This window comes from Lepidochelys kempii, chromosome 2 (genome assembly GCF_965140265.1).
Source record: "Lepidochelys kempii isolate rLepKem1 chromosome 2, rLepKem1.hap2, whole genome shotgun sequence".
NCBI classification, from domain to species: domain Eukaryota; kingdom Metazoa; phylum Chordata; order Testudines; family Cheloniidae; genus Lepidochelys; species Lepidochelys kempii.
Genome location: NC_133257.1, coordinates 120,069,948 through 120,096,369, shown reverse-complemented (window position 1 = coordinate 120,096,369; position 26,422 = coordinate 120,069,948). Strand labels below are relative to the sequence as shown.

Here is a 26,422-nt window from a genome sequence, read left to right as displayed (position 1 = left end):
AGATTTTCAGAACAGTTGACTTTATCTTGGTCATATCTTGAGGAATGTCTGACAGAAGTGCTTTGTCTGATTCAGATACAGTGATTGAAGAAGCAGTTGGCTGCAGAATCTTCAGTGTGTTCTGCAGGTGAACCCAGAAGGTATCCTCGTCAAGTACAGTGTGTTGTACACTTTTAAGATCTTCAGTCATCACTCTTTCTTGAAGAGCTTCTTTGTTTTAATACGTTTTCAAATGACATTCCCATACTTCCCATCTTGTTTTGTTAGAATATTTCAGTGTTACCATTTTATTCTTACAATGTTTTCTTCTTGCTTCTTCTTAAAGAATATGAGTAGTTCTAACATTTTATAATTTCTTTTGCTTTTTTTTATAGATCTCTTCCGATGTGCACAACTGCATGATATCATTAATAAGCAGGTTTAGGCCGTGAAAAGCACATCCTGTTACAGTTATATGGAGTAAATAGAGTAACTTCATTTGGCATACTTATTAGTTATTAAAAAGCATTTTGAAGGACTGAAGTTCAGCAGTAATAATATTTCATATTGAATTGGAATTCATTTGCAAATTTGATACAATTAACTTAGGCTTGAATAGAGACTGGGAGTGGCTAAGTCATTATGCAGGGTAACCTATTTCCCCCTGTTTTTTTCTACCCCTCCCCCCCAGATGTTCTTGTTAAACCTTGTATTTGTGCTGGAAATGGCCCACCTTGATTATCATACACATTGTAAGGAGAGTGGTCACTTTAGATAAGCTATTACCAGCAGGAGAGTGGGGTGGGAGGAGATATTTTTTCATGCTTTGTGTGTATATAAAAAGATCTTCTACACTTTCCGCAGTATGCATCCAATGAAGTGAACTGTAGCTCACGAAAGCTTATGCTCAAATAAATTGGTTAGTCTCTAAGGTGCCACAAACACTCCTTTTCTTTTTGCAAATACAGACTAACACGGCTGTTACTCTGAAACCAATATTTCATATATTACTCTAATAATTCTTCACTGTTCATTCTGAGAGACGTTTTTTCATATGAAAATTTCTTTTCCATTTCCCCCCAAGGTTCCGATTTTTCCATATCAGGTGTCTTTTTTCCTGAAAGATTTTGGATTTTTTTTTTTTTTGGAGCCTCTTATCAGTGAGGCCTACTCCTATCCCTCTCATTGGCATCTACTTTGACTGCCCTTGTTTGCATGGTGTCACTTACCCCATTCTTGAGCTTCTTTGTTGTTCTTGTGTGGCAGGCAAGAAATCCAGTTAATCCAGCTGGCACTTCTTCTTTTCCTAGGCCTTTGAGCAATAGGAGTTTTTCCAGCTTCTGTGAATGAAGAAAATGTTTCAGCTATTTTTGAGTTACTTCATAACGAAAAAATGATTTTAATCACCATTTTAATAAATCATTCAGAAGCTTTTTACATTCTTTAAACTAAAAAATAAGTTTGAATCTTGAACCTAAAATTTGGTACGTGCCTCATTGGACATATAGCTAAATCTGAAAATACTGTTGGGTGAAAAGTAAAGATGGTTTCTGTATAGGGAAAGTGAAGGTGTGTATTGTGCATGTGTAATATATTGTACTCTCTACCAGTTTGAGTGTGCATAGAGAAGTTATTTATATCTACACTGTGTTCAGTGTATTTAAGGTACCGTAATTTCGCTGGACTAGTTGTGCAAAACTAGTCCAAACAAAAATACTAACTGGTATGTATGTAAACAGTCACCATTATCTCAGGTTACTCCAGACAACACTTTCCTTATGCTCTGGAATCTCTTAACACCCTGACAAAACACTTGTACCTTGTAGATTTCATCTCTTCCCCTACCTCCACAGCTTTTAAAATGCAGTTGTGTGACCGCTCGCTTTTGCAGAGCCACAGAGCCACCAATTTCAAAGTTTGGGTACTCTATAGCGAGGGGTCTCAAACACTTTCACAGTATGGACTGTATCTTCATCTAGACATTGTTTTATGGACCCTCACCTTCCTGTTTGTGGTTTCATAGATCACCTGCTCTCCCATTCATGACCACATAGCCTCCCGGTGGCAACTACAGGAATTGATTTACATGGAAAAGTAACACTAGGAAAGTGTGTAGATATTTTTAACTGTCCCTAATTTTAAGAAGTTTTTAAAAAATAGCTAATTTACTATCTGCATTTCCTTTTCATTTAATCTCATTCTGTCATTTCTGCTCTCTTACTGGAAATGAGACCACAGCAGACCAGCAGCTTTCTCTCAATCACCTGCTACTGCTCTGCAGACCACCTATGGTTCATGGGTAGAGCCCTACCAAATTCACAGACATGAAAAACATGTCATGGGCTGTGAAATCTGATCTTCCCCCCATGAAATCTGGTCTTTTGTGTGCTTTTACACTATAGTACACTATACAGATTTCATGGGGGAGACCAGTGTTTCTCAAATTGGGGGTCCTGACCCAAAAGGGAGTTGCAGGCGGTCGCAAGGTTATTTTAGGAGGGTTGTGGTATTGTTACCCTTACTTCATCGCTGCCTTCAGAGCTGTGCAGCGATAGAGTGGTGGCTGTTGGCCAAGGGCCCAGCTCTGAAGGCAGCAGTGCAGAAATAAGGGTGACAACACCATACCATGCCATCCTTACTTCTGCACTGCTGCTGGCAGTGACTCTGCCTTCAGAGCTGGGCTCCCAGCCAGCAGCCACCACTCTCCAGCTGCCCAGCTCTGAAGGAGCACTGTCACCAGCAGAAGTAAGGGTAGCAATACCGTAATCCCACCTATAATAACCATGTGACTGTGCCACAATTCCTTTTTGGGTCAGGATCCCTACAATTACAACACCGTGAAATTGCAGATTTAAATATCTAAAATAATGAAATTTATTATTTTTAAAATCCTGTGACCGTGAAATTGACCAAAATGGACTGTGAATTTGGTAGGGCCCTATTCATGGGCCACAGACTGGGAACCTCTGCACTTTAGGATGTAGTTACTAAGTGTAATCAAAATATGTAGACTGATTTTTGGTATACTGTTCAATACACTGCAAACAGGCAATTTTAAACTTAGAATACAACTTTATCTGTAGTACATTCCAAACTCATAGTGCTTGATTCTCATCTCATACCAGTGTAAATCAGGAATAATTCCACTGAAGACAATAAAAGGCTTGTCTACACTGCCCCGCCGTTCAGACTATGGGGGTGTGAATGGCAGTGCACACAAAATGCTGCGCTTTAATGCCCTCATGTGGATGCAGTGGGTGTGAACTAAAAGGTTCATAGGTCACATTAATGTAGTCCTCTTCAAACAGGACTGCATTACTGTAAACTAGCAACCTTGTAATTCGCGCACACAGCATCCACATTGGGGCATGATAGCGCAGCATTTTGGTGTGCATGGCTATTCACATCTCTGTAGTCCAAACTGCAGGGCAGTGTAGACATAGCCAAAGGTACACCACTTTAAAGCTGACAAAGGAGTGAGCAGAATCAAGTCTGCAATGTTCCAAAGCACTTAAAGAGTTAGAACCTGGTAGGGTTTTAATTTTCTCTGTCCTGTAGTAACACAATTAGGGGAAAAACAGGTCTTTTAAAAATCGGTTTCATATGGTCTGGGACCAAAAACACCAAAATGCAAGGTATTTACATGCCGGATATGCTAAACATTCGTATGCCCCTTCATGCTTTGAGCACTGTTCCGGAGAACATGCTTCTATGCTGACGAAGCTTGTTAAAAAAAACGAGTTAATTAAATTTGTGACTAAACTCACTGGGGGAGAGTTGTATGTCTCCTGCTCTGTTTTACCCACATTCTGCCACATATTTCATGTTATAGCAGTCTCGGATGATGACCCAGCATGTTGTTAATTTTAAGAATACTTTCACTGCAGATTTGACAAAATGCTAAGAAGGTACTAATGTGAGATTTCTAAAGATAGCTAGAGCTCTTGACCCAAGGTTTAAGAATCTGAAGTGCCTTCCAAAATCTGAGATGGATGAGGTATGGAGCATGCTTTCAGAAGTCTTAAAAGAGCAACACTCTGTTGCAAAAACTACAGAACATGAACCATCAAAAAAGAAAATCAACCTTCTGCTGGTGGCATCTGACTCAGATAATGAAAATGAACATGCATCGGTCCACACTGCTTTGGATCGTTACTGAGCGGAACCCATCATCAGCATGGACGCATGTCCTCTGGAATGGTGGATGAAGCATGAAGGGACATATGAATCTTTAATGCATCTGGTACGTAAATGTCTTGCAATGCTGGCTATAACAGTGCCATGGCAAACGTCTGTTCTCACTTTCAGGTGACATTGTAAACAAGAAGTGGGCAGCATTGTCTCTTGCACATGTAAACAAACTTGTTTGAGCGATTGGCTGAACAAGAAGTAGGACTAAGTGGATTTGTAGGTTCTAAAGTTTTACATTGTTTTATTTTTCAATGCAGTTATTTCTTGTACATAATTCTACATTTGTAAATTCAACTTTCATGATAAAGAGCTTGCACTACAGTACTTGTATTAAGTGAATTGAAAAATACTATTTTATTTTTACCGTGCAAATATTTATAATAAAAAATAAATATAAAGTGAGCACTGTTACTTTGTATTCTGTGTTGAAAATAAAATAAATATATTTAAAAATGTGGAAAACATCCAAAAGTATTTAAATAAATGGTATTCTATTATTGTTTAACCCTATAAACATTAATTTAAATTAATTTTGATTAATTTCAATTTTTTTTAATCTCTTGACAACCCTAATTATAATTAAGTTTACGTTTATGTCACGGAGGTCATGGACGTCACAGAATCCATGACTTCCAGAGACCTCCATGACATTTTTTGCTTCAGCCCCAGGTGCTGCAGGACTCTGGAGCTGACGGCCAGTGTGGCCCTGGCAGGGTTCCAGCGATAGGCGATAGCAGTAGCAAGTGACAGGGTGCCCCCTGCAAAGTTCTAGTGACAGGTGACAGACTCCTGAGGGGGCCCGCCTCAGGGTTCCAGGGACAGGTTGAAAGCCTTGCGCAGGGAGAGGGGGATGCCTTGGGCAAGCGGCTGGGTGTCCCATTTTCGCTTTGGGAAATATGGTCACCCTGCATCTCCCAGCTGCCATGGGCGAAGTGGGATCCCCAAAGCTCCCAGCCACCATGGTGATGGAGGAAACCATGGAGCCTCAGCAGCAGAAGTCACAGACAGATCACAGCTTCCGTGAATTTTTGTTTGTTACCTGTGACCTGTCCATGACTTTTACTAAAAGTAACCATGACAGAATCTTAGCCTTAATTATAATATAACTGTAGCTTCAATCTATTGTCATTTTCTGGGGTGTAATCCAGCCCACTGAATGGTTGTGTCTTTAAACCTGGGTGCCTTAAATGCTCTGCTGCTGTGCTCACAGCTAGAGTGACCAGATGTCCTGATTTTAAAAGAACAGTCCCGATATTCAGCACTTTGTCTTCTGTAGGCACCTATTACTGGTCATCCTACCTCGCAGCCCTGACACTAACAGCCAGGAGACAAGCGAGCACTGAGTGTCTGTGTGTTAAGCTGCTCTGGTCAGCTACTCTGATTCCAGCAGCCTGCTTGTTACATCCTAGCCATGCTCTGGTATACGCCAGCTTTGGTTACACCTGCCAAGGTGACCCCAACACTCCCCAGTCCTGCATTTTCCCAAACTACGTTCTGCAATGGCCAACCTCTTTCCTGGATCATTCAGAGGAATAATAAGGTTTGTTTGCTCCTCTGAAGAGACAAAATGCAGAGCTTATCACTTAAGTTGAAACACAGCACTGGGTTGATTTAGATTAAAAGTAAAGCAAGTTTATTAACAAAAGGAGATGGAATTTTAAATGAGTTCAGATATAAAGGATAGAGTTAGAAATGGTTACAAGCAAATAAAAGTAAAAAATGCTTTCTAGAAACTTAACAAAACTACAGTCTTGGTTCAGGGTAAGACTCCTACCACACTTCCTTCCAGCAAGATGGCTGACCCCACTTCACCTCACCTGCCCTTCCCCCTGTCAGAATCTAGCACAAAATGCTTGGTTCCTTTGTCGTCTTAGGTGAAAGCTAACTTGCAGTTCTTTGCCCCTCTCTTTTACAGTCCAGTGAACCTTTGAAATGGATTCTTCTGAAACTTACCCCTGCCGCTGCTTCCCCTCCCCCCGCCCAATAAAGTTTGTTCAAGATCTGAGGAAGGAGACATGTAGTCTGGGGGTGAAGGAAGTTCCATGCTGGTTTCTTCCCCCACTGGTGTTCGCTAAAATGTAAATTGATCTGTTCCTGCCCTCTCCATTGCAAATGAATGGCCACTTGACATGTGATTGCTAATCACCTGTGGTGACACCTGACTTGAAGTGCTGACCTATCCTTTGTCTGAGAGAAACCTGTTTACCCACGACCCAGACTTGTCTGGTAAACACATTTTAGTTCCACATTTCTTTCATATATGTATGGTCCCTTAGGAACTTACTGTATATACACCACACAAGAATGTTAGTGATCAGTGTGGTGGTAGTTTTCACATAACACACATGAGATACAGATTATAACATTAATGTATTGAGGTACTCTGAACTGGTCAGGTGAGCTGAAACTCATTACCAGATATTATTGAGCCTCTTGCATTGGGATGCTGTTAGGGTCACACCTACAAACTACATTCCAGTATCATGATAACATATAGCATTTATGTGGTATTTATATTTTCAAAATACTATATACAAAATTAATACTATTTTATAGCATTATCCTTGGGGGGACTGAGACCTGGAGAGATTAAGTGATTTATGCAACGTCACACAGTGGCAATGTAACAATTAGAATTCTGGAGTGTCTGGCTCTTCGCCCTGTGGCCCACTAGACCATGGTGCCTCTCATAACATTTGAGCTGCTTATGTCTAGCAAGAAATATAGCACTTAATTTAAAATTTTTGAGAAGCTGTTTTAAAGTGTCACGTTGATATAATGTATTCCCGTTGATTTAAATGATCTGCATTTTAACTAGACATTGTATTCCAGCAATCCATCAAAAACTGGAAGCGGATGGAACGGAAAAAGTAGAAGGATCCATGACGCAAAAACTGGAGAATGTACTAAACAGTAAGTTTTGTCCTCCCACCAGCAACTATTTATGGACGTCAGACTTTATGAAAGCTTTAATATATTTCTTAGAATTTGTTACACAGTAGAAAACAGTGAGTTTTTGTCCTGGCATTTATTCTTGCATAGTGATGATTTTTGGGACCTGATGCAGCATCCATTGAAATCCATGGGAACTTTGCCATGAACTTCAATAGGTACAGGATCAGATTTATGGTTAACAATGGGGAAGAAGGGGAGACTTTTAAGGTAAATATTGTTTTCCTGCTTCTAAAGTGACAAATCTTGGTTTTAAAAAGTATACACAAAAACGTTTTGAAAAATAAATGTGTATCTAGGACAATGAGTGGAATTAAATGCAATACATTAAAGCAGTGGCAGAAGAAAAATAGAGAGCTGCCACTGGAAATAGTGTTTACACTAGTAAGATTTATTTACAATACATTTTTTATTTGATATTCAGTCATTCAGACCACGTTGGGACTGGTACTCCTAAGTCACTTAGGCGCTTTTGAAAATTTCAACTACAACCTCTTTCCTGTTAAAGTATTCCTCATATTGTATGATTGAGTTGGGAGAGAGTTTTACATGCTTCACCAGATCACAAAAGTTACAGTTCCTAATTCTTGGATGTTTGCCAAGATAATTTTACTTGGTTTCATTGTGATTTTTTTCCACAGAGGAAGGGATGTTTCCCTTAGTGCTGTATCAATAAGCAGGGAATGACATCCAGATAACTGACTCAGTGTCTGAGAGCCTGAATGTGCTGTATGAAATCAGAAAAGTGACATGGAAGCAGATTTTTTTTTTAATCAGGATACTTTGGTGTGTGAATATACAATGATAGTGTGGGTAGGGGGAGAGGGAATAGTTTTTCAAAAAGTCCTCCACCCAGGCTCTATAATAGTACTTTTCATGTACACTGTTGTACATGCAGTTTTGCATGTAGCTTTTTTTTTCTTGGCCATGCAAAACCTGGTATTTGCAATTTACTTTCTGAACAGTTTGTGTCTACACATCTGTTTTGTTTTTTTTCATACAGGCAAAATGATACACTTAGGAAAACATGCATGTGCCAAAATTTTAGGCACAACCTACAATGCCATATACTTTACACCCAACCACATGTAAAGTCAGTGCAAGCTTTTTTTCTTTTGACCAAAGTAAATTTTTAAAATGTAAAAATAGTAAAAACACAGCAAAAGTATGCTGTATTTAGACTAATTCATGTGTCCTCTCAGGGACTGCTTGTGACGGACCTCTGATTAACAATAGACTATATGATCATTCTCTGGTTTAGCAAGTGGAGTTGAAATCTGTATGCAAGTCATGCAGTCCATCTTTTGCAAGCAAGCTTTTTAGAGTAGCTTGTGCCAGCCACTTCAGAATGGTATTGGCTTTTGCTTTATTGTGGAAAAGAATTGGTGGCTTTTCCACCCCTGTGAAGGTGGGCAAGTCATGATGGAGGCTGGATGGGCCAGGGCATAGGCTTTAAAAAGAAAGAGAATAATGTTATGCAAAGAAACGATTATATTTACACATACAGTCATTTATTGTTCGGTGCAAAGGGATGGGTTTAATCAAGAATGGTAGCTTAAAAGAATTCAGTATATTTTAAAAGTTGTTTTCCTTTTATTGGTATGGTATCTACCTGATTGTCATTTTCTACTGTCCACATAAGTTTTTTATTTCCCAATCTGTCAGAGAAGGAAAACTGATAAGTAGTCACTACTTTACTTTTTGGTAAGAAGCACTTATGGACAAGGTGTCTGTTACACCTTTTTTAAGTATATTTCTTCAGTATAGGGCTTGATTCGGCACCCATTGAAGTCAGTGACAAAAATCCCATTGACTCAGAGGTCAAGATGTGAGGATTGTTTGAAGCTTAACCCTTTGGAGAAAAAAAAATATGTTTATAAGGTATATCAACTCCTTTTAAACATGCATCTGCCAGGCAATCTGAAATATGCCAATGTTTTTAATGGTTAAGAACACCTGGGGTCTGAAGCACTGGATTTTGCATCAGGTACAGTTGGAGGTGATGCACTCTTAAGTATTATAGGAGATTTTGTAATAGGTCATAAACAAAGGACAATGATTAACTTTTCAGTTTGTGTAACTAAAAAGAAACTTTTTCTTGCATAGGAATTTGATTTGATATTTCTCAAAAAATAATTTAAAAATAATCCATAGAAAAGAAATGCAAATGCCTTAAAATTGTGCTGAGGAATAATAAAGCATATTATTTCTTCAAGGATTTGAGTTATGGATTCTTTTAAACTAAAGACAAATATCCATGTGCAATTCTACAGTTGTTAGTCACCTTTTAAAGAAACTTCCTTATGTGTAAGTGAAAAATGCCTTGTGATTATAAATATAATTACCAGAAAATAATAAATGACTTGTTGCTTAACTATTAAGTGAATGTATAAGCAAGTTGTGATTTAAAATAAAACAGTGGTTCTTTTTATATACTAGAAAATATAACAAAACAGGCATTTGGAAAAAATCAAACTTTATCCAGTGTCGGTATTTAAGTGTCCAGTTAGATATTACGTTGTGGGGTTTTTTTTAATGAATTAAACTATTTTACATTAAATCACATGTAGTAGAAACGGCTGTCCTGAAAAAACAGAGATTTTTATGTCAGAGCTTCAAAATTTCAACAGTTTAAACATTATTTAGATTTAACAATTATTTTACAAAGACTACTTTTAACTTGAGCAGGCCACCCACAGTGTTGACTAGAGAAAATGGCATGCAAGCCACCCAGTGAGACTGATGTAATTTTTTCATCTTTGCTTAAAGTATAGTCACTAGACCAGATAATGTAGACACTTTTTACAGGCAGCGATCTAAAAGGCTAAAACAGTTCTTCTTTTTTCCTTTTGCCTAATTAAAAATAAGTCACAAGTTGAAAAATGTAAATATTTCACATCCCCTACTAATCTTCCTTAGTGTAACAGAAATTTTATTATTTTGTACTAAACAATTATGGGAAACGTTTTAGTACAAAATGATATAACACTTTGTAGTCTGATTGGGGAAAAATAATTTTATTCTCTTTAGAATGTGTTTTGATTGAAAAAAATTAATAAATGTTAATAGATTAATGTAGACATTCTTATTCACATAAAATTGTTAACATAGGGCTTTATCTGCCATCCAGTGAAGGGAATGAGAATTTTACTGTTGACTGCAATGCAAACAGGATCAGACCCTTATATAATGGTGTTCCAATAGTGGAGCTCTATATAATTGCTTAAATGTGTCTATAGTTACTATAAAGATTCATTTTTTAAAATGAAGCATTTTAATGCCAAAGATCTAAGGATATCCATCGTAAAAAAATTCTTAGTGGAATTCAAAAAAGCCCAAACTTGCTTTATATAGCTGTAAAGAAAAAAGAAAGAAACCGTCCTTCCCCCGCAATGCTAACTCTTGAAGCTAGGGAATTCAACAAGTATAATTTCATTATATTCTGTTCTAAAAAAGCCAGTCTCTGATGATCGAGTAGCCTAAAAGGCATAGATTAACTGTAAAATTTAGATTGGTGGCCAAAACAAACTATAAAATCACCACAGTGAAGTTAAGCACTTGAACTAGGAAAATGTGGTTGTTTTTAATTGTACGGAGGTCTCACCACATTAAAAAGCTAAGCGATCAGCACTGAAATAGTATTTCAGTAAATTGTGACGTGCTTAATATAGCTGAACAGAAATCATTAAAGTGTTAATTTGAGTTTATAGAATCAGCTGTAATTATTCACTACTTTATAATTAACATCCAGTATCCTTTGATAAAAAAGATTAGCTATTGAGGAATATATAGTGATCTTATTCTGCAATGATTACTTTATTTCCTTTTTTTTCTCCCTCCTTTAAAATAGGGGCAAGTAACACTGCAGATACCTTATTCCAAGAAGTGTTGGGTCGTAAAGACAAGGCAGATTCAACAAGAAATGCACTCAATGTCCTTCAACGTTTTAAGTTTCTTTTCAACCTTCCTCTTAATATTGAAAGGAATATACAAAAGGTACAGTGCATTTAAAAAATAAAGTACAAATGTGTTTTTCCCACTTAAATCAATCTACAATATCTTTTTATTGTGACAAATCTCCAATGTTCCTTTATTTTAAAGGGTGATTACGATGTGGTCATTAATGACTATGAAAAAGCCAAGTCACTGTTTGGGAAGACCGAGGTTCAAGTGTTCAAAAAATGTAAGATTTGGGTTCCGTTACTTTGACTCACTGCTGTTTTTTAACAGGAAAGATAAAGAACATGTAGCACCGTGAGAAGCCTTATGTGGGCTTCAGCTTCTGTTTATATGAAGCCCTCTTTAGAATTTGGAACAATTACTTTAAACAATATTTCTGGCAAGTTTTCCATCTGAGAGATACATATTACTTTGTAGTATATATAATAGGAGCCTGCAGCCAATTTTTTTTTTTAAAGGCTTAGTATTACTAGACATAAAACAGGTTTCAGTAACTACAGGATACAGCTTAGGGTGTCCCTCGCTTGGCATACTTGTGAAAAAGCTTCAAAGCCAAAGCTTGTATTTTTTGTAAAATTATTGTTTACAGAACTCTTTCAGATGTAAATTACAGTAAAGAGTACATATACCTTGCTTGAGTACACAAAGTGATTGTTTTGAATATCTAATTCAAAATTACAGAGTCTAGAAATTTCTTGAGAACAAAGATCCAATTCTACATAAAACTCGCTTATAACCTTTTTTTTAATTCTTAAAAAAATCCATTTGAGAAGAAAATGAACAGAGAGCGTTGCCACCCATGTGGTGAAATTAGTGACATTGCAAAAACAAAACTAATCCAAATTGAACACAACAGTGAAGTTGTTAAGGAAATATTATATATGGTAGTTGGGGGGGGGGGGCGCCTGTGGTTGCATATGTAAAAGGACAAGAAATCTAGGTTTTGACTCCTAATGTACAGGGAAATAGTGCAGGCTAGAATACTGAACATGGAGCTAACAAAGCAACTTCTAAATTTAATCCTCCAAGAAGAAACATAATAGTTTGGTGATATTTGAAGATTCATCTTGTAAGAACTGGTACAATTTAAAAACTTGTTAAAATTAATCAGTTTTATTCTAAAGCCATGAGATTTTTGCTGAGAAAATATTAAAATTTTCAGTTGACACTTCAGGCAAAGAAAGGTATATTGGAATTCTGCATTCCTTTTTTCATAGATTATGCTGAAGTTGAAACACGAATTGAAGCCTTAAGAGAACTTCTTCTGAATAAATTGCTTGAGACTCCATCAACATTACATGATCAAAAACGTTATATAAGGTGATTTTTTACCTAGTATCTTTGTCAAATATATTGTACATCAGATGCATGTCTGTGCATTTCCCAGATAATGCAATTAATATTTTATTACATTTTAAACACTGAATTTTTTCTTACAGAATTTGAGATTATCTTTTTCAGCCCAGGGCTCAAGTCTATGTAAATAATAGCAAGAATAAATTGTATTGTGTAATAAATGACACTCCTCTAGAATGAGAAATTTAATCCCAATGATCATTCATTAAATGGTTATTAAAAAGCTTTGAAACAAAGTTGTATTTATATCAAGATTCTGATAAAAACTATCACAGTATGAATCCAAACTGAAGGAGTCACTGATCTTAAAATGGATTCCATATTCATTAATAATAATCCATCTTGATTCGGCATGAAAAGGAAATTGTCTTGGATTTAGCAATACTAAAAAGTGTTCGTTTGGATTTCTGTTCAAAAGGTTTTACTTTTCAGATTATCGTTTTGGTTCTTTTACCACTGGTTCATATTAAAAGGAGTAATATTACATGGGCAGATAGATTGATTGGCATAGAAATTCCAAGGGTCAGTGACATTTTTCTACAACAGCATTCCCAAAGGGGGGAGGATATGCACAAGCTGATGTTGTGCATACCAGCATGAAAGTGTTTTTGAACTCCCCATACCAGCAGCCTTTTGCCAGTGCCACTCTATTTTGGGTAGGCTCTTAAATCCTCAGGAGAGGACTTGGGAAGAGCAGCAGGCCCTGTTCCCCTGCTGTAAACCCACTGACTCCTAGACACTGTGGGTGCTGCAACACAGTCTGCGGAAGCGAGCCTCCCAGCTCAGGTTGACACACTTGGGCTCATGCTACCATGCTAAAAACATGTAGTGACATTGTGGCTTGGGCTGGAACTCGGACTCTGAAGCCTAGGGAGTGGGGTGGACTTCAGAGCCCAAGCTACAGCTTCAAAACACTATCTACATAGCTATTTTTAGTGCAGTAGTAGTAGCCCAAGTCTGTCAACCCCAGCTGGAAGACTTGTTGCCGTGAGCCGTGTAGACATACCCTCCGCCTTGATACATAGGGCAAAAGCCTCACCAGCCACTTCTTGAGACAGTCTCGGAACCCCAGGATACCCACTGTAGAGAGCTCTGTGTGCACAGAACAAGCTACATAATTGGAGTTTTAAGCTCCGATTTAGAAAAATACTTAAGGAAGTGTCTAACTTTAATCATATGAGCCATTGAAGTCAATAGAACTACTTATGTGCTCAGAGATCTAAATACATTACTGAATTGGATCATTAGATTGTAAGTTCTTTCTTACGGTGACCAGTCTTCTTGTGTCTGAATTGTACCAACACACTTTTTGGGTGCTATATGAATAGTATGTTTCAGAGTAGCAGCCGTGTTAGTCTGTATTCGCAAAAAGAAAAGGAGTACTTGTGGCACCTTAGAGACTAACAAATTTATTTGAGCATAAGCTTTCGTGAGCTACAGCTCACTTCATCGGATGCATCCGATGAATTGACAAGTACTCCTTTTCTTTATATGAATAGTATGTAATTGCTATGTCAGTGTTTAAAGGAAGGGTCATGGAGCAAAGAAGTATGTTCCTTTTATTATTATTTTTTAATGATATATAAAATAGTCTTGAAAGTTTAAAAAAAGTCTTCCTTAGAAAAAGGAAAGTCATGTTACTCCCTTTTTGGAGTGCTTCTTTGGAAGATACAGAACTATGTGTTAGGAGCTTTTTCATGCCCTCATTAAAGGGACAGAAGTGTTGAATCCTTAAGAATGGCCCTGCCTACATTAAGGAAACTTATACCAGCATGTCTACACTGATTTTAGTTACACATGTGGATACACCGCATCGGTGCAAAATGGGGCTTATTTCAGTCCTAGTTAATTTGATGTGTTACTAGCTGAAGCTGCACCAGTGCAAGCCCTGCTTGACCACAGGACACCGTGTTTATGTTAGGGGTTTATATGGGTGTAACTATAATGATATGGTCATACCAGGGCAAATTTCCTTAATGTAGACGGAGTAAAAGAGGGTTTTTTTCCTCCCAAGTGGTCTTAGTTACATAGATATTAAAACAAACAAACAAAAAACCCTAAGACTTTAAAATAGTCTGAATAAAAATCACTTATCCTCAGTAAATCGTTGATACGTTTGATGTTCTGTACAACCTGAGTATTTCAGTGGGAATGAGATCTGAAACACTACAAATTATCCTCCTGCTCCCCAAAACAAACACAAATGAATGCCTTAATCAAAAAGACACTAAAAGTGTGTCAACCCATTTTTATCTTTTTGTAGGTCATGTTTTAGACTAATATCTGCATCATATTGATCAAAATTCCCTTATCCAGTTAGTTAAACATCTTTCCCAAAGCCAGCAAAAGCTTTTTTTAAGTGGAAATGTTTTCTTAATTGAGTCAAATGCAGATTCAAGACCTTTTGAAAACTGATGAAGTTGAGCTCATGATTTATAAAGCTTACACAACTGCTCATTTTTAAAGAGTATCTCATCTGTCCAAATGATGAGCCCGCTTTGACAAAAACAATGTCTACATGTCTCAAGTACCACAGACAGTTCTTGAGAAAGTTGGAATTTTGCAATCATATCAATTAGCATTACTCAGATGTAATAATTTAGCTTTTGTGAAAGGGTTATGCACTTTTCAGTACTGCTTATGATCTTAAATCAGTGTATTTCATCTTGGGAATCGAGCATTGCTAAATCCATTCTGTGTTTAGGTAGTACAGTATAAGAAACTTTGTAGTATACAAAATAATATTGCTAATTGCTAATACTTAAGCACTTATCTTGAAGCACTTTGCCAGCTCAGTTATTCAACATGCTGCTGTTGTCATCACATACATTTGAAGGCCAATACTTTAGTTTCAGAATTGCTGGGCATGAACTTCTGCAGTCTCTATTTGTGCACATGCAGATGCAAGCACAGCAGCTGATTTTTTTCCCCTAGATACCTAGTGATGCGCTCCCCCTTTTCTAGAACTTTAAGGCCTTTTTTTCAAAGGAACCACATCTGGTCTCTATCACACCACACACACATGCTCTCTCTCAATCCACCCCCCCCCCCAATAATTCCTTCTTTACTCATCATTAATATTCACATTCAAGATTAAAGAGATGATGGTACAATCAGGATATAACTAGTGCAGGAAAATACAGTAGACTGGTGCTTATGATGTCAACAGTGGTTGCAACAAAAACACAGAGCATTGAACTAAGATCTTGACAGATAATTAAAGAAGGAACTTGGTTTCAGGTACCTTATTGGAGGAATAACTAAAGCTACATATTAATGTTTTGTTAACTATATGTATTCTGTCTATTTCTGTTCTTTTCTTTTGGTCAGATAAGGCTTTGCATCCACTAAATAGGAAGATAAACTGCAAACCTTGTTCTAGTTTTCAGTGTAAATGTCTCTCATTTAAAATTCTACTAGTTCTTTAGATTTTTTTTTCCCCCTAAGAAGTACAGAAAAGGGTCTTTATGATTCAACTTCGCTGTATTTTAAGTTTTCAATATGTCAAGTCTGAGTTGCAATCTCTGGACTTGGTTTTACAGGTATCTTTCTGATCTCCATGCTTCTGGGGACCCTGCGTGGCAATGTATTGGTGCCCAGCACAAATGGATTCTTCAACTCATGCACAACTGCAAAGAGAGTTACATTAAAGATCAAAAAGGCAAGAATGTTTTTGCATTTTACTGAAAGTCTTCGGTTTGACACATAAGGGTTTGACATGGTTTCTTATATTTTATTTGACAAGCTGTGGTGTATGTGAAATGTTTTGCTTTCTACCCTCTGTTTCACCAGTTTTACTTAAGTTGAGGTTGATTTTAAATATTAATTTGAGTGCAGTTCTCATACTCCAAACCTGTTATATGTAGTAAAACACAAGAGCAAAAGTTTGAACTAATTATTGTAACAACTTTTTACTTTACTTTAATGGCATTAAATAGTGAAAATATTATTAGGCTTCATCCATTCAGCTAAAGTTAGATCCAACCCTCAAAATATTTCTCCATGTAGGGTTTAATTCGCATTGATTTTTAATTGCTGAATACAGATATCCATTGTCAGAGTATATGCCAGTAATGCATGGATATGTAGGAGACCGGAGCATTGTGGAATACTGAATTTGCACATATATTTTTATTGAGACTCAGTTTAGAGGTCGGCAGGTTGGCTGCAACCTACTACAGTGTCTAAATATCCCAATTACTCAGTTTTACTAACAGGTTCATCAACTACTCAGTGATCTTCATTTTCACTGGTGTTTCTACTGGAAGTAATTGCTTTTATATATAGTGCTTCCAGGAGTTTTATCACCACAACTGCCAATTAACATCGTCTATTATTATAATATTCTTTCCAGAAAAACTAGTCATAAGGCTGGTATTGCAGAGTGTGAAACCAAAGAAAATTGTACCACACTTTGATTTGACTTGGAAAATTAACTATTGGCCAAATTTTAGTATCCATATAGTCATATGGATCCAACATATTGGATAGCATCTTTAATAAGATACTGCTCAAGGTAAGTATATCAACATCTGTCCCTCTTCTAGGCAGACAGATAACTCCCATGTTAATGTTACTCCATGCATATCCCAAACCAAAAGTATCTCTTCTTCGGAACCACAAGAATTCCATTGAACTGTATCCATTGTAGAAATGCTCCACAGAACTGGTATAGGACTCTTAGATGTGTTTCTCCTTCCAAAGAGGTTACCAGGCGAGATATAGGGTTCAGCAGGTACTTAAAGTATTGAACATGGTGAAGATAATAGAACCATGAATTCATGAAATCTGGTTAGAACAGGCACGGCATATACTTTTAGCCTCAGTCCACCCTAGCAGATGATACTGTGTGCCAGTATGCCAGCAGTGATAGCAGGGGAGATTTTCATTCAGGAATTCACCAGTTTAGGTGCAAAAAATAAAGTAACAAGATCCACATAAAAATATAGTTGTAGCCTTTATTTTTCTCATCTCACCTGAGGACTTATTGAGAGCAATCATCCCTTAGCTTCTTACCCAGAGAAATAAAACAGGAAGATAATATGAGGTTGAGACTATTTTTTTCTGAAGCTTTCTAGAACCGTGTTTCTCAACGACTGATCTGTGGACCTGAGATCTCTCTGACACAGTTTAGGAAGGCAGCAAGCTGATCCCTGGTGTCAAAAAGGCTAAGAAACACTGGCTTGGAAGACTTAAAGACATGTTTAATTAAAAGTAATAGAAGATGTGTGTCCAAATTTCCTAGCTTGCCTCAAAAATCTTAACCTATGTATAACACTTCTCCTCCTTATTATCTGAATTGTTAAGGTGTGGGACTTACAGCAATTCACCCCCATCCCAGTGTTAATGTTAAGCAGTTTATTGTGTTAGCAGCCTTTCTGGGAATCAAACCGGAGGAATTTATGTAACTTTAGTTTGCAAAGCACATACATGTATTCATGGCTGGAACAAGCAATACATATATTAAATGAGCTTAAATGAATGTGATCAGAGACGTAAAATAGATTAAAACACACTATAATAAATGTCTTTCAAGCAGGAAGTGTGTCTTCCTATTCTAGGTGTAAAATTGATTATGCATGAAACTGAGAAACCTAATCAACCAATAGAAATAGAAACGAGGCTTTTGACAGAAGAAAGTTATTTATGTTTATACTGCATTCAGAGGCCATTTTGTAAGTGAAGTTGGTAACAGATTTTCAGACTGCAGTATTCTATTAAAAGCTCCCTTTTCCAATAAAGATTCTTTTGTATATCAAGTGTTTGGCAGCAGAGGTGGGTCATGAGGTTGATATTTTCTTGAACACTATATTAGATCTTTCTTGAGGTTTCAATTTTTAACAGGCATAGCATGCACTTATCCTAGCAGATGGTGCTCTTCATATTGTAAACATTGGGATACAGAGCTGAAGATTACTACTGCACCTTAAGCACACCAACATTAATCATTGGATATTCCAGACTGTTCTTCCAGTGACTGATTATAAAACACAAATTTGATACGTAGATTTAAATTGAACCAGGATTGACTATGTTAAAACGCCAGTAAATATACCTCAAATACCAGTAGGAGGGACAGAGAGACGTGAGTATGATGTATTTCCCAACTTTTTAGTGAGTTAGTGTCACAAGCAATTTGCAGCTAAACTGTATCTGTTTCAAAGCAGACCAGTGCTCTGGATTGTTACACATGAAGAATTTTCTATTGCCTTAATACAAGTCTAATTCATCTCTTAAATTCCTGTGAAACAGGTCCAAAATTAGACCAAAGCCTTTGCTTTTCCTGCCAGGAAAGCCTTTGGTTAACCCCCTGCTGACATCCCCAAACAGGATTTTTAGAGGTGATCATCAAAGATGGTTGGGGTTTTGGTTTGTTGCGTTTTTTTGTTCGGGGGTTTTGGGTTTTTTTTGGCAAGTTGTGGTGTATGCTGCGGAAATAGTTTAACACTACAATTATTTGCTAAATGCCCCAGTTAACAAGGATGAGCAAGACATTTAGCATGTCCGTTATTCTATGACCTGTCCACAATGTGGATTTTTCCTATTTCAGCTATTGGTGATCAATCACCAGTGTATTTGAGCCAATAAAAACCTGTAGTGCATGGACAGTGTCAACTGCTATAAGAGCTCCTCGTGTGTAAATACTGGATTTGCCTGTCTGCACTAGGGAATTCAGTGGTGCAGCTACACCAGCCGGGCCACTGGTGGCTGTAGTCAGGACAATTCTCCGATGTAGACAAGGATTATATTTGCTTCCCCACTATGCATGTATTTTTTTTTAATTTCCCTAGAGTTGCCCTGACAGTCTACCCTGCTGTCAATTATAAGAATCTCAAAGCCTCTACTAAGCATAACTAGAGAAGGAAGTTAGTCATAGATGCTCAGGTAGTTGACTTTTTTATTGTATGCTGTAGTTTAAATAGATATTTAAATATTATTTTGTATCCCAAATGAGAGTGGAGGATTCACAACAGTACCATCATCAGAAAAAAAAAAAAACTCTCTTTACTTGGGCACTGCTGGACGAGCTGCATCCTATAGTAATGGTTAGTGGTAGCTAGAATGCGCTAGAATTCTGAGCCACCACAGCAGAGCGCAGAGCTTGCAAATGCAACTTTGAAGTGCTGAAAGAGGGAAAAGATGGCAAGCTTAGAATACTATATAGGTCCTGAAGTTTACTCCTGGAATTTGTAAATAGGGCTAATTAAAAGTCCTGCATATTTCATATGTGCTCTGATCTCTGCTCAAATTGTGAATTTATGTATTTTACTGTCCCATTGAAATTAAAAGTTATGTCAGGCTCTGAACTGTGTAAAACTATTTAGCAGCCTGACACGGATGAAGAAGCTGACAACTGAAATAGCAAATCAGTTGCAATAATTAAAGAAATCTTTTGACGGGAGGGGTCCAGGCTCCATACAAACGACACAAATCTGGTGATTAGGTAAATGGTTATGTTTATTTTTCTGAGGCTGGAGATAAGGGGAACAATGAGGGAAAGAGAATCTTAACAAAATATGTGGGGGAAGGGAGATTTCTAAAGTACTTGGGTGCATTTTTGAGTTCATTTCTCAGAAATGATGTTCACATGGAGAACAAGAACGTAAATAAATCCATGCAAATTAATGGACTAATCTTTCATGGCTGGCACCATCACCAGTGCAACCTTCACAGCAGGCTTACAGAGCTGGGAAGCAGATTACAGGAGGAGATGACAGCACTTCTCTGCTCCCTCTCCAACACTTAAAGACCAGAACCAGTGCCCTCTATCTCAGTTGAGGAGCAATTATAGATGCACGAAACAATGATCCTTATCCTCAACTGAACCCAACAATGATATTCACTCCCACCAGGTACTAGAGCATTGTCTCTACTACCAGCAGGTAAGACAGTTCTTGGAGATCAGAACTTCCCCTTTGCCCTCTCAAACCAAAGTAAGCTTGCCAACCACCCGTCCTTCTACTGCAAGGAACCACAATTCTCATCATCCTATGTTCCCCCAACACTGATCAGATGCTAATCCTCAGGCATAACTGATGGCGTGGATAACGGACACTGCATTAAGCCCAGACACATCTTCCGCCACATTTCCAGTGCACATCACCAATGTTCACAGCAAACCTGTGTCTGATGAGGTATGCAGCTAGAAGCTAGTGTAGGTAGTACAAGAAATTATTCGAATCCAACATAAAAGCTTAACAGCGTAACAGTGGATGAGACCAAGAGACTACCCTCCTCCTCACCACGCACTCTGAAAAATACTAGGCCATGGAACTTTTCCAGATGGTGAGCAACATACTTCAAATTATCTTTGCCCAACTGCAGAGCCTGGTACAATGACAAGAACCCATGACTCTCATTAACAGAGTTTTGTACAGCTGTGGAAACAGTTTCTGAAAGCGCTGAGAGATGTCCAAATTGTCAGGTGCAAGGTTTACCCATGTTTTTAATGACTAGTGGATGCACATGAAGGTCGCCTTTTGCCTACAACTGAACTGAGACTGTCAGTGCCTCCATCAGAAGGGGAAAATCTACTGATCACCTTGAAAACATAGAATAATCCAATTTGGTACTCAAGAATTCAAAAATGAATAGGAGGATAGATACTTAGGCACTTTTGAAAATTCCCCTAGGCACCTATCTTCATCTTTAAGCACCTCAAGACCTTTGACAATCTGGCCCTAAGTGACTTGCCCATCATCATGTAGGAAGTCTGTGGTAGAGCAGTGACTTGAACCCAGCTCTCACAGATCCTGGATTAATGCCCTAACCACTGGAGTGTTGTTCTTCTCACCTCATGCCCACAAACAAAGTCAACCTCTTCCAATAAGTTTTCAGAGATAGGAGGTAAACATGGAACTATGCCCCTGCTAATACCTTTTAGACTCATTAGGAACTTTTGGCCCAGTTGCCCATCAAGGTCGTCTTATCTGCTTGTGAAGTCACTTATTCCTCTGACAGATTTGTACTTAAATTAACCTTCTGGGCAGTCAAAGCCTATATGTTTGCTAGGCTTTTGAGAAGGGGTGATGATTGGAGAGGTTTGGATTTATTTTGTTATTTTCATGATTTGAAAAGTTCTCTCTCTGAAGGTGGGATGAGCAATCCTTTATATTTGTATTTTTTATTTTACATTTACAGAATAATTGCCCAGAGCATTGGATGGACCCTTTTTATAAATCTAAATAAATACTTGTAGCACTGCATCAGGCCAGTGATTTGTCGAAAGACCGATTTTAGGTAGAGCCAAAGTCCCTCCCTTCAATTAGTTTATAGGCTCATCTTACCCAAGGAAGATTCTCCAAAATAGAGAGAAATAGAATTATAGGAGGCTTTTAATTGCTATTTGAATTTAAAACCTGCCTTGTGAAAAGCACTGTGAGATCTTAATGTCCGCTCAAAGCGGACAGGACTTGCATATCTTCTGAAAGGCACCTACCTGCACAGTAAACTGTATAGTACTTGATTTTTCACTTTGGGCTGGATAGTCTGCTTTGATCCTACTGTGATTTGGAGGAGTCTAGGTATTTTCAAACCTGGTGCTTAGACACCTTAGTTATCCCCTGCCTCTAAAACAATATTTATTTAAATGCATTTGGCCACTCCTTTACCATTTGGCACTTTTTTTGGTTTTTCACTACTTTTTTAGGCTTCTCGTAGTCAGACTCACTGTAGTACACAAAACATAAGGGATATTATAATGAAGTAAATTGGCAGGCAAATAAATAAGCTTTAGTTTAAAATTTGCCTAGGGGCACCAGGAGCAGTGCCAAAATACAGTGAGTACTGGGATTTCTAAAGTGAATATGAGGGAAAGAAACCGTAGAGATTAAGAATATTTTCTACGTGTCTGATAGTTATTGCTGGATCTTTCAGAGTAACAGCCGTGTTAGTCTGTATTCGCAAAAAGAAAAGGAGTACTTGTGGCACCTTAGAGACTAACCAATTTATTTGAGCATAAGCTTTCATGAGCTACAGCTCACTTCATCGGATGCATACTGTGGACACTGCAGAAGATCTTTGCTATTGGTTATGTGGGACTTGTGATCCTGTGAGCTAAAACAGGGAAGGAACCTAATGTTATCTTAAATCACTGTCGCTAATATCTTCATTTATCAAAATATCTTCACATAAGATGTTGTTCAGTATTGGAGCAAAGATATAACCATTTTTCCAACCCCTAAAATAGAGTCTTATGAAAATGCTAAGACAATTATAGCGTGAACTGCCTGCTGCAGTATGGGGGTGTGTGGTTGCTATATAGATCCTGTCTACGTTGTGTGTTGGTTTTTTTAACAAAGTAAACACATTATCTATCTTAAAACAGAATAATGTATCACTTTTAGCCATTTTTTTTAATGCTAAAATTTGTATCATTTTGGCAGCACTTTTAGTATGGTGCACAACTGTGGGTGCTGTCTTAAGGATATATGTTTTCTTTTGATGCCAGAATAATAGCAGCTGTACATAGTGTGAAGGAAGGAGGCAGATGCTTAGACCACTTTGCTCTTTCTTCTGTACCATACTAGAATTCTCTTCACCTTGCGATGAATGATCTATCTTTGTTAGAGCAGACAGGCCAGCAAGGCTTGTGTCAAAAGGGCCTTTTCAATTTGTTATCCTAGCAGCTGGTTCTCTTCTATTGCCTTCACTTACTGTACATCTGGAAGAAGACTTCTTGCAGCTGGGAGCCATTTCATGTGTAAACCATATCCCCTGTCTGTTGTAGAAATACTCTTTTGACAGTGAATGTCCAGCAAAACTCTTAATGAGTTATTAATTAAGAAATTAAAATATTACAGAGTTTGACATTGGGCTGTTGTTTTTGTTTGATTTGTTTTGGGGTTTTTTTATTATTAAATGTTAGTCCACTGTTCACACTTACTGCAGAAATTTGCGAGGGGAGGGAGGAGAATTCCTTTATATATCAGTTTAAATTGTTTAAACCTATGTTGCAGGCAGTAATGGTCTGCCAATAAAAAGAAACAATTAGATCAAGGCGAACATGTACAAACTGGGGTGAAGTGCTGGCCACATTGAAATCAATAGTAAAAGTCCCATTGGCTTCAGTTTCTAGAATTTCCCCCAGTGCCAAAATTAGTCTCCTAAATCCTTATTTAGGTGACTAAATAAAAGTGGGCTGACTGTCAAGGATGCCAAAAACTTCAACTCCACTAAAATAGACCAGTAAAAACAAAGTCACTTTTATGTAGGTGCCTAACTCTAGGTACTGAGTTTTGAAAATGAAAAATATTTGTGAAGTTCTTATTTGTTATGCCAAATCTGTTTTCTTTCTGTATACAAATTGCGATTTTAAATATAAAACCTTTTTGCACCATTTATTTTTAAACATATTCCAGAAATATCAGTAGTTGTGATATATGAGAACCCCAATCTACTAAATGCTAGTTTTTCCTGTTTTGTTTGAATGGAATGTTTTGTATTTTTACTTACTGACCATCTGAAATCTGTCATAGTTCTAAATATATATGAGAGAGTATTGAGAGCAAACAAAACAGAGTAACTTATCTCTTGATACAGGTTAATTTGAAGGGAATTTGTACTACTCCCTTAATTTCTTGCCTCAGCAAATTGAAATTCTTCTATGCGGTGTGCTTGAAAGGAATCCTATCCTGGTTGTGTCCGTGCAGGCTCCAGGCACTGCATGTTTGGTCAACAAGCAACAGTGGGTGGTCGGGCTGTAGCACAGGACAAGGGCCCGCTGTGCACAGGAAAAAATGTTCAAAGGTGTTTAAGGGTGGTAAGGAAGTCTGCCGCCCTTCAGAGAGTCCGGAGGCTATAGATCAGTATACCCTCACACTGTTGTGGCCTGTGAGAAAGCTTGCTATAAGAGACATAAAGGATGAGAAAATACAGTAACTATATTCACCTAGTTACACATGTGCAGAGCCCTCTTAAATTTTACACATATTCATACCATATATACAATAGTCTGTTGTTTAAGTATAGTCTGGCATTTTGGCTTATAAAGGAAAATTAAAAGGAGGACTTGTGGCACCTTAGAGACTAACAAATTTATTAGAGCATAAGCTTTTGTGAGCTACAGCTCACTTCATCGGATGCATACAGTGGATCCGATGAAGTGAGCTGTAGCTCACGAAAGCTTATGCTCTAATAAATTTGTTAGGTTCTAAGGTGCCACAAGTACTCCTTTTCTTTTTGCGAATACAGACTAACACGGCTGCTACTCTGAAACCTGTAAAGGAAAATTGTAATTCTTCAGATTGAAAAATTACTAAAACTGAGCTGTAACATGTCTCATTAGAAGTTGCTTTTTCAATCCAAGGAGAAATAATCCTCAATAGAGCCAAACTTCAATCAATACCTCTTCTGAAATCCTTTTAAAGAATTTTAGTTGAATTTTACTTGAATGACATGCCTGGTACAGTTTGATTCAGAAATGAGGCCCCATTTAAAGGTGGCTCAGAGACAAAATCTCATTGTTTATAGAGAAAAAGAACAAATAAAGTCAAGGTACAGAGAATTTTACGAAACAGATGTATGCTGTAGAATAGTTTCACAAATAAGTTTTAAAATACAGAAATTAAGTAATTGTTTACAGGGTTTAAATTGTTGACCAGTTTGTAGACTACAGCAAAACTACTTTTTAAGTATATTGCCTGTAAAGCTTCAATGAATTTACAGATAGTAACATGCTGGATATACAATATATATGCATAATCCATATTGCGTACTGTATGTAAATGTGTTTATATAGCATATACATATATGTTAATATATAGAGAGAAAATTCTTCTCCCAGTTATAGGAGCATGCACAGAAGAATATATTCATAATTACTTACTATATAGTAAGTGTATGTCTAAGTGTAATAGATGTCCTCACAAGACATACACTTGCTTTATATGCAAGGGCCTGATTTTGAGAGGTTCTGAGCACAGACAAAGTGTGGGTAAATCTCAAACGTAGCCATTCTAATATTCATATGTTATGCCACTTTATCACTGTAAATATAGGTGATGTAAAATACATATTATAGTATATTTTATATTCAAATAGCATAGGAAAATATTTAAAAGTGACTTTAAAAATCCTGGAGTAATTAATATAAAAATCTTCAGTTACAAATTCTGCTTTATTTTATCTTTTCATGGTTTTACAGTTGTAGATATAAAAAGGCTTTAATTACATTTGCAGTCTGTTAGCTTGGATGGGTAGGTGGGGAGAATGTAGTAAATTTTAATTTAAATCTTTATTTTTCTGTGTTCCTGTAGTTAAATATACAATTTGGCACTGTAGTCACTAACAAATATGCTCTACACAGATAATATGTTTTGGAACAAAATATTTCTGTGCCATCAAAGATGTGATACATTACATTAAAAAAAATTGTATGTCAAGAATGTGTATTTATGCTGCATATACACCAGCTAAAACCTGTTCCTGCAGTCCGAATCCCTTAATTTCTTGAAATTCAAATATAAGATACTAAGAATCTCAGGTTAAAAATTGTAGAATGTGTGTGAAAAAAGTAAATTTGTAATCACAGTAATTTCTTTTGGGGTTTTAAATATTTACTGAACATTAATATCTCCATTCCATACTTTGCTCTTAAAATAATTCATTGTGTTATATTCCATGGCTAACCTAGTACTTGTGCTCCTAGAGAGGAGTTGAATATGGAAGAAAACTTGTTTGTAAGTTAACTTCCACTTTTCAAGATTTATGTTGAGTATGCAGTCTTCAAGCGCTATCTTCTGGTCAGTTCAGAGCAAGATCGGCTTTGCTAATGTACTCCAGATGTTTATTAGTCCTGGAGGTATATGTGTTGCTGTTGTTCCCTGCTGCTCTGTTATACTTGCTTATAATGTCAGACAACCAATTAAGAAATTAGTTCGTGTTAAACTTTCTTTTCCTGGTACCACTGCAACCTGATGATGTGGTTTCTAGAGGAACAAGAGAGTATTCTTTACACTATCTTCTATTGGTGAACAAATAAATC

General features: G+C 37.2%; 1 protein-coding gene across 4 annotated transcripts in view; it reads left to right on the top strand.

The window, feature by feature from the left end:
* EXOC2 (exocyst complex component 2) overlaps window positions 1-26,422 on the top strand; it is a 188,565-nt gene that overhangs the window by 59,006 nt on the left and 103,137 nt on the right. For all 4 annotated transcript variants that reach the window (XR_012157344.1, XM_073332187.1, XM_073332186.1 and 1 more), the window contains exons 7-11: window positions 7,003-7,083; window positions 10,973-11,118; window positions 11,224-11,305; window positions 12,300-12,402; window positions 15,981-16,099. Coding sequence is in view for 3 of the 4 variants with exons in the window: in XM_073332187.1 (XP_073188288.1) it covers window positions 7,003-7,083; window positions 10,973-11,118; window positions 11,224-11,305; window positions 12,300-12,402; window positions 15,981-16,099 (531 nt within the window). In the remaining variant the exon portion in view is untranslated. The remainder of the gene's footprint in view (window positions 1-7,002; window positions 7,084-10,972; window positions 11,119-11,223; window positions 11,306-12,299; window positions 12,403-15,980; window positions 16,100-26,422) is intronic.